The sequence below is a fragment of the Aedes aegypti genome, chromosome 2 (genome assembly GCF_002204515.2).
Source record: "Aedes aegypti strain LVP_AGWG chromosome 2, AaegL5.0 Primary Assembly, whole genome shotgun sequence".
Lineage (NCBI taxonomy): Eukaryota > Metazoa > Arthropoda > Insecta > Diptera > Culicidae > Aedes > Aedes aegypti.
Genome location: NC_035108.1, coordinates 374,663,370 through 374,676,788, shown reverse-complemented (window position 1 = coordinate 374,676,788; position 13,419 = coordinate 374,663,370). Strand labels below are relative to the sequence as shown.

The 13,419-nt window shown below is 37.3% G+C and overlaps 1 protein-coding gene across 1 annotated transcript; it reads right to left on the bottom strand.

The window, feature by feature from the left end:
• Positions 1 to 10,241: 10,241 nt before the first annotated feature.
• Positions 10,242 to 13,101, bottom strand: LOC5572429 (CD109 antigen). Its single transcript, XM_021839637.1, has 8 exons — positions 12,744 to 13,101; positions 12,351 to 12,678; positions 11,795 to 12,284; positions 11,473 to 11,734; positions 11,199 to 11,411; positions 11,095 to 11,137; positions 10,609 to 11,025; positions 10,242 to 10,549 (listed from the first exon to the last, which is right to left on the bottom strand). Exons 1-8 carry the CDS (start codon positions 13,002 to 13,004, stop codon positions 10,242 to 10,244), a joined length of 2,322 nt encoding a protein of 773 aa, XP_021695329.1. The 5' UTR covers positions 13,005 to 13,101.
• Positions 13,102 to 13,419: the final 318 nt, after the last annotated feature.

Here is a 13,419-nt window from a genome sequence, read left to right as displayed (position 1 = left end):
ATGAGTTCGAGGTGGTGGACGAATTCGTCTACCTCGGATCATTGATAACGTCGGATAACAACTGCAGCAGAGAAATTCGAAGACGTATCATCGCCGGAAGTCGTGCTTACTATGGACTCCACAAGACCTTGCGGTCTGGTAAACTTCACTTTCGTACTAAGTGTACCATGTACAAGACGCTAATAAGACCGGTAGTCCTCTACGGGCATGAGACGTGGACAATGCTCGAAGAGGACCTGCAAGCGCTAGGAGTTTTTGAACGACGTGTGCTTCGGACGATCTTCGGCGGAGTATGTGAGAATGGCGTATGGAGGAGAAGAATGAACCACGAGCTTGCGCAACTCTACGGTGAACCCAGTATCACGAAAGTCGCCAAAGCTGGAAGGGTACGATGGGCGGGACACGTTGTGAGAATGCCGGACAACAATCCCGCAAAAATGGTGTTCACCTCAAATCCAGCCGGTACAAGACGAAGGGGAGCGCAACGAGCTAGGTGGTTCGACCAAGTGGAGCAGGATCTTGGAAGTGTGGGGCGATCGAGGAATTGGAGGTTAGCAGCCATGGACCGAGTTAGTTGGCGTAACATTGTGACGCAGGTCATGTCTTAAAGGACGTAGAGCCAGCAAAAGTAAAAGTAAGTAAGTGTTTTGTTTTGACTCGTGGTTAAGTCACTTTGCCTCTCCATACAACGAAGCGGCGAAAGTAGTGGTTAGGTTGCGATAGTCGTCGTTTTGTAAATCCGGAAATTAAACGCTCTAAAAGTGAAAAATCGAGTTGGCTCAGAGCAAAATGCGTAGAATTTCGTCTGCCAAAGCACTTAGAATTGATAAAGTAAGTTTGTATACTTTTTTGACTTGAGTCTGCTTGAATGAGTTTTCGATATTTGAATTTTAGTCGATTGTCATAGTTGCAGCCTTCCTTTAGTTCAAAATCTAACATAATATCGTGACGGTCGCAATATTTTAGATTTTCAATTGACACCCACTATATTGCCGTAAGACGTACCGTTTTGATTCATATTACGGACACTTAAGGCCTCAGTGAAGTATAACCCAGCTTGAACCATACAAAATAAATCATTCTGTATGATTTTTAAGCGTTATCGAGCGTCGGAAGCCCTTAACTTTCGGATGGTGGGTAAAGAATACGTGTCCGCAACTGGAATAATTTTAAATAAATCAAAACGTGTGGCCTTTTCATGATTCTTATTCCGGACGCTCCCTCACTTTTGCCTTTTGCACTTCTGCCGTTGACCGAAAGGTCAATAACGTCAAACAAACATCGACACGTTTTCATTCTGAGGAAATCGACTTGTGTAAGATTAATTGTGCGTTGGTGTTCGTGTCAGTTTGCTTGGGGACCTCTACCCAACCAGACGGGAGAAACAAGATTATAACAGAATGTGTTCCCCTGACATGTTTTTTTTATATCACCAGTTGTTATAAAACATGTACCGTTAGTAGTTAAAATAACAAAAATTCTAACAAAATTTGCATCAAACTAAACTAAAATATAACAAACCCTGTCACAATTATATCAAAATTATTACAGAATGTGTTGCAAGGGTGTTACAAAATAACAAAATTATTGCAAACTCTGTTACTGTTTATGACATCTGATGTAATTTGCAATATACTTGTAAATTCGATGTCAAAAATATGACAAATGTTGTTATAAATGTGTTACTAAAAATATAACAAGTTGAGAACATAGCCATCTTGATAACAAAATTTTATCAACTTCTGTTATTTTTAACTGCTGCTGATAGGAATGTGTTGAAATTTTGTTATGTGGATCTGGTCGGGTGTGTCCAAAAAATCGCTAGAAGGTATGCATCTAACGAATTATTTCTCCAAATTGGGAACTATTTTCGAAAAAATATTTGGTACCGGTTGTGCGTGATGATGGTGGCTATCACGTCTACCAAATATGTTTTCGATTAAAGCTTTCATTCACAAGATATTTGAAGTTAGATGCCTTTCCCCATACAAAATAAAATGAGAAAACTTCTGCTGATCAACTGTGAACAAGAGCGAAGCAGGTAATCCATTGGCACCAAGTATATTATCGTATGACGTAGTTAACGTCAAAACACGAAAAACACTACATCATAACATATTAAATTCCAAACGTTACACCTTAAATGTCTTTTGAGCAATTCTCGCTGAAACCAGGCCGCCATCGGCACCCATCGTTAGAATTCCAATTTTATGTCACTGATCGCCAGTTTTCGATAAAAATTAAGGGTGGTCCTTTCGGTTTTCTCAAATTGGTGGACCCCTCGTATGCCAGCTAGCTAAACAGTTTGCGAAATAGCCCATTTTTTGATAGATCTTGGGTGTTTCTTCACGTGATATGTATCATATTTCCCTTGGAACACATAGCAAACTTAGTGGCATCGTATAGAGAAAGGATATAACTTTCATTTGAAAAACTACCGAAAAGCTAAACATTACATATAATTTGCAATTGGATTAGATGGACAAATTGATGTGAAGATTTGCGAAAAAGTTACACGTCTTCTCACACTACACTAGCCAACAATTGCGCTGGCTGAGGCGTTCATGAGTCCTCTCATGGCGTAGTAGTAACGCGCCCCAACTAGAGATCGAGGAGTCGTGAGTTCGATTCTCACTGAGAAGACGTGTAACTTTTTCGCAAATCTTCACATCAATTTGTCTATCTAATCCAATTGCAAATTATATGTAATGTTTAGCTTTTCGGTAGTTGTTAAACTTCCACTCGGCTGGTTAGCCGTAAACCACGATTCATAATTAAAAACAAGTGTTTTCATTTGAAGTTAAAACAATTTTGGCGGCCATTTTAAATTTGGCCGCCATCTTGAATTTTGTTTGAAAAATCGATTTTTCACTATTAGCGCACCGCTAGTTTTGAATTCTGAGAGCACCATCAGAAAACTGAGGAAAAATTGCGTAAGATAGGCTATAGAAAGTAGATGAGCAATGGTATTTACCCTATGAAATGAACAATATTTATTCTACGATTTTGACAAATATGGCAAGTGCAATCAATGCAAACATCGTTTTTTGTACAATAAAGAAACAAGTTTTCAATCGTTGGTGTATTATTCGAGTCGAGTGAAGAATAAGAGTACTGTTTTGAGTGATAAAATCTGGCGGCCATCTTGGATTTTGACGCCATCTTGATTTTAAGTAGTAGAATGAATTTTTCACCTTGATAGCACACAGCATGTCGAATTTGGAAATTACCAATAAAAACAAAGTTACGTAAATTCATTAAATGAAAACCGTTCAAAAATATTGTTTGAAATAAACACTTATTTTTTACCATATGCATTAGAGATGGGTGACTCACTCACAAATCATCCAATAGAGTCGACTCTCGAAAATGAGTGAACGAATCACGGTTCTTTTCAAAAGAGTCACGATTCATATTTATCGACAATTTTGGAAGAGGACTTTAAAATTTACTAGAAATAATGTTTTCGAATTCAACTTATCGTAGCCAAACAATTCGAACATGTATGAATATTTAAATACTTCTACTAAAAATGTAATCATTCAAAAATTGTTATAATTTTCATTTATTATGTGAAATACATGATTCATTTTTGATTTTTTATGAAATGTGAGTCACCTACGATTCACTCCCAGAATTTGACGATTTTGCCCATCTCTAATATGCATTGTTGTTCATTGAATGAAGTTTACAGATTGCGCGTTGGGACATTAGTAAGTCTCGTGGTAATATCTGTAGTTTAACAGTTTAAAGCATTGCCAAAAGTGCATTAATTTAGAATGGAAATCTTAAACTATTAAGCAAAAAAAAACCTTGATTTTATGATCTATAAAGTATCGTTTTTACTACCGCCCAACATGCATGTGAAAAACAGCGAAATTTAAAGATGAGAAGCAGGCTTTGTTCTATGGTGGACGTAATGCCGAAACGCAGATGTATCATTTTGAGGTTGGCAAATCTGGCGGCCATCTTGGATTTCGATGCCATCTTGATTTTAAGCAGTTGAATGATTTTTTACCATCTCAGCGCTCATGATGTTGAATTATGAGGCCTCCGTTAAAAAATCAATCAGATTCTTTCTTTCTTATCTTATCTCAGCTGTTCAACTGATTGTTCATTTCTATCAATGGTTTCAGACCGAATAAATGAAAGAATTTATGCTTTTTTTCAACTCGAAGATATGAAGAAAAATCATTCAGGTAGCAAATAAGCGTTAAAAATCCAATTTGATCATTTGTTTTTTAAGTTGCGGGGCTGGCTCTGTTCCAGTAGGGACGTAACGTCAGGAAAATGACGAACAAGAAGAAGAGTAAGTGTGACGATGGCATTAAAATTCAACATGTTGAGTGCTAACAAGGTGAAAACTCATTCTATAACATAAAACCAAGATGGCGTCAAAATCAAAGCTGGCAGCCAGATTTTTTCACTCAAAATAATACTCCTATTCTTCATCTGACTTGAATAATACACTAATGATTAGAAACTTGTTTCTTTATTGTACAAAAAATGATGTTTGCATTGATGCACTCGCCATATTCGTCAAAATCGTAGAATATGATTTAGAAAATCGTTCATTTGATAGGGTAAATACCATTGCTCAACTAGTTTCTGTAGCCCATCCTACGTAATTTTTCCTCAGCTTTCTGATGGTGATCTCAGAATTTAAAACTAGCGGTGCGCTAATGGTGTAAAGTCGATTTTTCTAACAAAATTTAAGATGGCGGCCAAATTCAAAATGGCCGCCGAAATTTTTTTTAACTTCAAATGAAAGCTATATCCTTTCTCTATACGATGCCACTAAGTTTGCTATGTGTTCCAAGGGAAATATGAGACATATCACGTGAAGAAATACCCAAGATTTATCAAAAAATGGGCTTTTTCGCCAACTGTTTAGCTAGCTGGCGTACGAGGGGTCCACCAATTTGAGAAAAACGAAAGGACCACCCTTAAGTTTTATCGAAAACTGGCGATCAGTGACATAAAATTGGAATTCTAACGATGGTTACCGATGGCGGCCTGGTTTCAGCCTGGCGGCCTGGTTTGCTCTTTTAACATCTTTGCAAAACTTTGCAGCATTGAAATAAATCGTATGTCTGTCATGACGACAGTTTTCATTCCGCGTTCAATTTTCAGCACGCACGGGTTCAAATTTTTGAACTGCTCAATGTTCAAGCCTACTTGATCCCTCGTTCAAAGGTTTGAACTGGAACGCAAACTGGACGCGTTCAAATGCAGCACTGCAACTAACATTAGCAGATGAATAATAATTTATTAAACTGAAATACGCTTAAGACTTATTTATTCAACTATTATTCAGCAAAAGTGTATACTGGGTATGCACTTGTCAGCTGTCCGTCATACACTCTCAATGTGATGTATTGATTATGTAGTTTATTCTGGCATTCATACACACACGCTCAAATATTAGTAATCAGCATGTATCAATGCACGTAAAATTAATGACAATGATTGATTCTATTGATTAGAAACAATACTGAATCTAAATTTACCAACTCTAGCTATCACATCTATCTATCTAAATTAACACTTCCAAACTTAAACTTTTTTTACATACTTTTGTCAAGTTATGCCAAGTCAAAGTTATTTTGTTATGACTTTATGCCAAACGGCCAGATGCCAAAAGACTTTATGTCAAGCGGAATATACGGTGTCATAATTAGCATTATATTGGCTTTTTTAGGTAAACTCGATACTACTAAAAATTGAGGGGAACAAGGAAAGTAATGAAAGAATAGACGGATTTCATGCCATCTCGACATAGGGATAGGCAGCACCCTATCAGAATTCTTTCTGGGTGTGAAGACTATGTGGAACTACAGTCGAATTTCGTTCGTTGCACTATCTTTAAGTGGGCTACGTTTTAAGTTGGGCCGCCTAAAACGAAGGCAAACGTCATTTTCTGACATAACACGCAATTTATCATGTTGGTAGCTCTGTTTTTCTTTAGTTCTATGTTATTTGACAGCTCAAAACTCAGCCTGATTAGTGAAAGAGAAAATCAATTCCGTCTAACAACCCGACGGATTTTTATGGTTTGAAAGATATAACAACAGTATTGCAAACATTGAAAAGTAACAACTCTATCCATACCCCATTAAATTCTCTTCTAGAAAAAGTTTTGTTGTTCTAACTATTTAAGCTTGATGTCAGTAAAACTCTTTTCATTATGCAGTTAGAATTACCAGTGTGACAAAACAACTTGTTTTTTTTTAAACTTTCTAGAACATTCTCACAGATTTTATTAATTTAATTGAAAGTGCAAATCATAGATGACTTTCCACGGTATTAGGGTCGATGTACCAATAAAATCGAAAAATAACGCAAACGTCATTATTTTTACATCATCTGAAAGCTTTTTATCTTGGTTCTGTGGGAAAAATATGAAAACAACGAAAACTCAAATGTTTGTATTTATTATCGCGTATGCCACTATAGGAAAACATGTGCCTATAGTAGCACTATTTCTAATTTCTGTTCCTATAGTAGCACTAGCATCACGGCTTTGGCGAAATACTTATCAAAACCGTATTATTACAAAACTTTTATATTTTTCCTACAAAGTGTGGATCAAAAGCTTTCGTTTGATATAAAAACAAGTTCTTAATTCATCAATTATTTCGTATAATAAAAAAAAGTTTATCTCAGTAGTGCCTCTATTGGAACAATAGGTTTACTATAGGCGCAAGGGAGCTCAAATTTTAAGCAAAACTAATTATTTCGATCGTTTTTTGAATTAAATCAAGCTGTGTAACAATTGTACTTAGATAAATAGCACCTGACCTTCATGTCAAAAAATGTTTTGAAACGATTTATAGCAAAACGGCCGTAAAAAGCCACTAATGCAACTATAGGGAACTGTCCACTAAGGGAACACCGACCCTATGAGGAAATTGTCGAAAATGTCAAATGTGACAAATATGCAGTTATGGGCAGTAATCACGGTGTATATGGGAGAGGTTTATCACAAAAAAATAGGCATCGCTAAATCTTTCACCATTCGAAAATCTAGGTTTTTAGCTTTGATTTGACGTGTTCCCAAAAAAGAGTTCTGTTTGATCTTTCGACCTTGATGCTTGCTTTTGCCGGAGCGAGCGACGAGGGCAGGATCAAACATGTCGCGCGTCGGTTTAGTAAGTGAAAAAGTGGCGTGATCGGGGAGTTCGGTTGAAGTAAGTTAAAAAGTGCCGCGATCGGTTCGTTCTTTTTGATCTTTCGACGACCTTGACGCTTGCTCCTGGGCAGTGCGTCAAGAAAGCCCGAGCTGTCGTCCGTGTTTTTTTTTTCGAGTCGCGCGCCTTTTTTTTTTTTTTTTTTTTTTTTTTTTTTTTTTTTTTTTTTTTTTTTTTTTTTTTTTTTTTTTTTTTTTTCTGGGTGCTAGCCGAGCAAACGAGTGAAGCTGAAAGTGGATTGTGGCCGCTCAGTCAAGGATAACGGATCAATTGGTGAGCTCGTTTCATGCTACTATTTCTAATCTATAAAATATGTATGACTGCACATTTAATCGTTACAATGGTGGGATGTAAATATGATGTTTCAACAAACTATGGATGGTTCGTCACTGTGAGTGTCGACACAAACTCTGATTCATGATTTATTTATGTTTAACATTTTTTTCAGAACACCCCTTATATACCTTTATTTTTGTAATTAAAAAAAACTTTGAATGGTTCGACACTACAAGTGTAGACTTGCGAAAGGTCCACTTTATTCAACAAACTTTGGATGGTTCGCCACTGTAAGTGTCGGCATAAGAATAAGAGTGTTCTATGATGTCCCAACCAATTGAGTCTTTTGTTTCTTTTCAAATGAGTAAAATATAATAACACATGCTTTCGTACTGACAGCTGTAGGAATGTTACATTTAGGTATTTGTTCAACAAACTTTGAATGGTTCGTCACCTCAAGTGTCGGCATAATTTTCCTCTACATAGAAATTATATGAACAATTATATTTACGTATAAGCATGTATATATCTCACAAATCATTGTTTATCATGGTCTAATCGCTTATCAAAGTGAATCCTTTGACCCAACGATCCTCCCCATTAACAAACATCCCTCCCAGTAACCTTTGTGGAGATGCAGAGGCAAACACGGTCTCCAAATAGCAAAGGTTACACACTAACATTCCTTCCCTCAATCCCACCTGACTGCAAGGACGTGGCCGGCGCCGTTATTGACCTTGTATAAATAGAGGCACTGAATTATGCACACTGAAGAAGATTATGGCCTATCCCAGCTGAACTTCTAGTTGATTCTTTGTGCATTTTCACTGACTTCGGTCAATCACGGAATAGCAACCATTGATATGTGTAGTCAGTCTAAGCTAAGCTAAGCTTGATTTGACGTGTTCCCAAAAAAATCCACCGAGGGATCCCGAACATTTTTTTTTTTTTGTTCTTTCAAGTACATTATTTTTTAATGTAAACATTGTGAAAGACTGTTTCATTGATATTTAGCTCCATCAAAACTTCAATTCCAAATAAAAGTTTATAAAATAAATATATATTAGGTTTTATTTTGTAAAAAAACAAAACTGTCCTATGTGATTTTGAGGGATTAATGAACCATATGATTCTTTTTCGATTAAATATGTTGAAAGTTCGACTGTTGGACACTTATTAGTACTGTGGAAGTATATTGATCCGAGCACTGTTTCCTATCATGGTTAGAATACATTGAATTTCTTCTTCTTCCTTTTCTGTTTGGCATTACACTTCAGCTAAGACATAGCGTGCTTCCCAGCTTAGAGTTCGTTGAGCACTTAGTTATTAATTGAGAGTTTTCCTTGCCAATCAACCGTTAGTGCATTTGTATTTTGTGTATTAGAACCAATCTGCCGTTTGATCGTGCGGTCTATGAATGCGATCTTGTCAGGCTATGTTTATGCTGAAATGAGTTATTTGTGAATTCTCCCGGTCATCGTCTCATAAATTGCACGATAAAACTCACAGATGCCTCAGAAATAGCCAAAACGATAGTGTTTGAAAGAAAGGTTTTTTTTTATAAATAACTGTCTGTATTGGTTTGTTATGAGGTTCATAAAAAGTAGAATGGTTCAACATTCCAACAGCCTGCGACGTAATATGCTTGGACGCCCTTTACCCCAAGCCTTGGTAAAAAGCTTCAAAAATCCTCATGATGTAGGCACCCGGAGCAAGTGACTATCCGAGGACTTTTTTAGTCGTATTGAAATTGTTTTGATGTTTGTAATATAGAATTCCAAAATTTAACAAGAATATAGTGGAAGACATTTCCTGTTCAATCAAACTTTAAAAATAATTCCACCGTGAAAGTGGTTTTCATAACAGCAATCACACAATCTTTACAAGTACTGCAGTAATTTAAATACAGCAGCTTAAACATACGAATAATTAAAATTTTTATTTGTCCTACTTGTCCACAGATTAGAGTTACTGCAACTTATCATAGATTTTTAAGATTTAAGATTGACAGTAGCCTGGCTACTACTTGTTGATTTCCAGTTCGTATCCCCCAGAAGATAATCATAACCAAAACACACTGAATCCGTATTGGGTGATAGGCTATTGACGCACACGAATCTGAATGAAAAGCTTCGGAAACTTATGTGGAAAAATTATGGAATCCCTGTTGTTGGTTGATGAAGCAATCCATAAAGCAAAACAAAGGAATCCAATATGCAACACACACGAAGTTTGCAAGAAAATCACAGCAAATCGATATGGACGTTCATGAATCGATTCATGTGGATTTTTATCAACGTGTTCAATGTAACAGTCACAATTCCAACACAACACTCTATTTGAGTCTTATTGTAGTGCTTGATTACATAGTTTCAACATTAGCAAATATGATTTCAACTTAAAACGATTTGAAAAGAAGGAGCTTCATTCCTGGACCTGAAAGTTCTCAACGTTCATGGTAACGTGGGCTTCGTAGCCTTGCGGTTAGTGTCACCAGGCATTTAGCCGCATCGTGCTAAGAAGTGTGGGTTCGATTCCCGCTGCAGACCGGAAAAACTTTTCGTGAGGAATGTTTTCCGACTGTGCCACTGGGCGTTGCATGCTAGTCCGTTGTCTAGTGTGGTGCTTCCTTCAAAGGGCAAAATGCCCACTGGAAGCATTAACGTGTCAGTGTCTTTTAACTGGAGAAGTATCGGCCAAATACGACGATAATGGGTATAGCACTATACACGCAGCTATAGTGTGACAATTTAGGTTATATTCCAATATATGTAGCTATTTATACTTACGGTCTAACGTGAATTTGATTTGAGCAGAACCCTCGTCGATATTTTTGGGAATGTCCAGCTTCACATCGAAAGTTTGCGTCTCAAACTTTGGTAGCTCAACGAATCGAGCTACATTTTTCTCATAGCGATGGCTCTCTGGGGTTACTCGTAACATGTGCTCCAATGCATCCGTTTCCAGCAGGTTTACCGCCTGGAATTTGATCGCAATCTGTCCTAATTTCTTTGCTTTCACCATAAATGATACAGATTTTCCATTGTTATTCGGGACAATTACCGCCTTTGTTCGATGTGTATCTAAAAGCTCGTCAATTGAATACATTGGATATAATCATTCAATTTTTAAACGTACTTACTATTAGTGGATGCATTCTCGACAAACTCAATTTCATCGCGTTTATTGAACAGCGTCACATCGGTTGTTATGCTGCTTCCTAGGAAGTTGAAGACGGTAACCTGAATCAACGCCACTTCACCCCGTTTGATCGAGTAAGGCAAATTTGCAACCAAGTAGAATTTTTTACGAACGGTGAAACTCACTGGTTGTTGGATTACTCCAAGACCTAGTGTTGGACTTAAAGCAAATCCTGACACGTGATACGTTGTAATAGTATCCGGAACCGAGTCTTCTATTGCTTTGAAGTTGTTTCGACCATCCATGGAAAAGGATTTCCATAACCAGGATTCTAGGAATTGAGTTCGAATTTCAATCGCTTGCTGCCTAGTCCTTCCTAGTAGAGTACCAAATCGTGCATTCTGTGAGCGAGTTACAGCTGTTGCGCATGGAATAAATTTTATTATATATTTATAATACATTGTTTATTATTGAATCAAATATTTACGAGTATCAACGGTAGCAGTAGATTTCAGGAACAATCCATATTTCTGTTTTGATCAATAAACATACATTAACTGGAATAATCAAACCATTTGACATGAAACTTACGTGGAACAAGTCAAACTCGGCATCATTTGTTGCTCCGTAAAGAGCGAGTTCCTTGAGCACATCTCCTTTGTTGAAGTCATGGCGCTCTTTGCCTACCAGGAGTACACTTTCATCGATTCCACTGAACGCAACGTATGAATCCTTTGAAGCGTATACATCGATATAAACTGATTGCCCTGGAAAATACTCATCATCGTTCAAATCGAATTTGAACTGCAACGAAAATTAACTCTTATTTTTACCGTTTACTCTTCAATTTTTATTTAAAACTTACGTCGTTGTTGAACGAATCGAACTTCAGCTCAATATCATCAAAGATGAGATACTCCCTGTTTGTATAGTACACTAGAAGCCTCGACTCCGGAGACATTTTTGAAGTCATTTTCAATCTCAGAGAATGTTTCTTTTTTATCCTGACAGGAACGTTCGATGCTTCCACTATGTTTCCTCTGGTGACAACGATGTACGAGAAGTGCGTCATTGTTTCAGTGCAGGAGATGTCCAGTACGATGTCCTTATCGACTTTAATGTTGTTACTGTATAAAGAAGAAACACGTTGGAAGCATGTTTAAGTGGTACGGGTCATCAAAACTTACTAGTATTTTGGATTCAGAGTTACTGTGATGTACTGCTTACTTTGCGAACTGAAACCATGTATCGGATCGTGAATTACATCGTATTGTTGAGAGTCATATGTAGCCTGAAAAAGTAAAAAATCCGGGTTTAAAAATAGGAAAAAAATTGGTTGGTAAATATTTGGTTGAGAAATTAACAAACTAATGGAACATACGTTCACTTTCAGTTCTTGGGCGTCTGGGCGGGGCTCTAATGTGAGCTGACCTGTTCCTTTCTCGTCCAGATCTACAGTGATAGATTTGGTGTCACTGTCAATGGGCAAATGGAACTCTACAGTAAGGTCAATTGATGCCGCTTTTTCTTCGGCAGGAGGGTGTCCAAGCTGATCTTTCACAACTATTTGTACATTGAATGGAACTCCTGGTCGAAATGATGGTGCAGATGGAAGAAGGGTCACGGTATAAGGCTGACGATAAATCGGAATATTCTCAGTTATACTAACTGTGCGATCTGCAAGGATAAACATAATTATGACATAAATATGAACCCTGAGGTCCTCTGATCTACAATACTCACTAGAAAATGCCTCGACAACTTCAACTTCAACCGTGACATCAGTGTACTGCTCGTCGCCATCAATGTCTACTTCATTTTTCAATTGAAACTCAAGTGATGTTTTACCGGTGATTCGATCACTTTTTATGAAGTCAGGCTTTCTCTTGGTATGGTCCAAAAATAACTCAACTTTGTAATTGCCGTCGACGGGTTCTTTGAACGTGTAATAGGCATCTAAGGTAAGAGAAACCTTCTTATTTTTCCCCAATAGAACCTCCGAAGGGTAAACTTTCACGAAAAATTTTGGCAACACATATTCCTTAACTTCTATCTGTTTGGTGACAATGATCTATAATCGTACGTTATCGACATAAGTTCCTCAAATTCAATTGCTTATTACAATATGCTACTTACGTCGTCGGAAGCTGTTACGTTGATAATCCAGGTGCCAAGAACAGGCGAAGAAGCTAATTGCACTTGTGACTCAAAGATGCCGTTTAACAACTTGGCATAAGGCCACTTTCGAATGGAATTTTTTGCAGAATCGTCGATCGCTATATTTACCGTTTTAATACTAGTCACAGGTCTAGTGTCAGCATCCACCACGATTACCCGAAAACGTATCAGATCTCCCGGGGTATACACCGGTTTGTCCGTTTGTATGAATACCGACATAGTTTTTGGTTCATATAGAAGCTCCACCCTCTGGTCAAAGCTAAATGTGCGATCTGCACTTTGAACAAGCAACTGATATTCACTGCTGGCGATATTTCCTATCTGTGAACAAAATTCGATTATTAGCGGTCCGATGAATTTGGTGTATACAGTAATAACTTACTTCAAAATCTATTTTTTTGGCTGTTTTTTGTTAACGACTGTGAGATTTTTAAGGCTAAATTTCGAGGGGTTATTTTGATCCTCGAGGATTACATTTATCCGTACATTTTTATTGACAATTGAATTGCTGAACGCCACTGAGTAGGTACTGTATGGCCGTATGGTTTTCGGTCCAATAACTGATAAGCTGTAATGTAAAGTTATCAGTTAATGGTTTTTCTCATTTCACAATTTAAACATATATCGGGTAAAA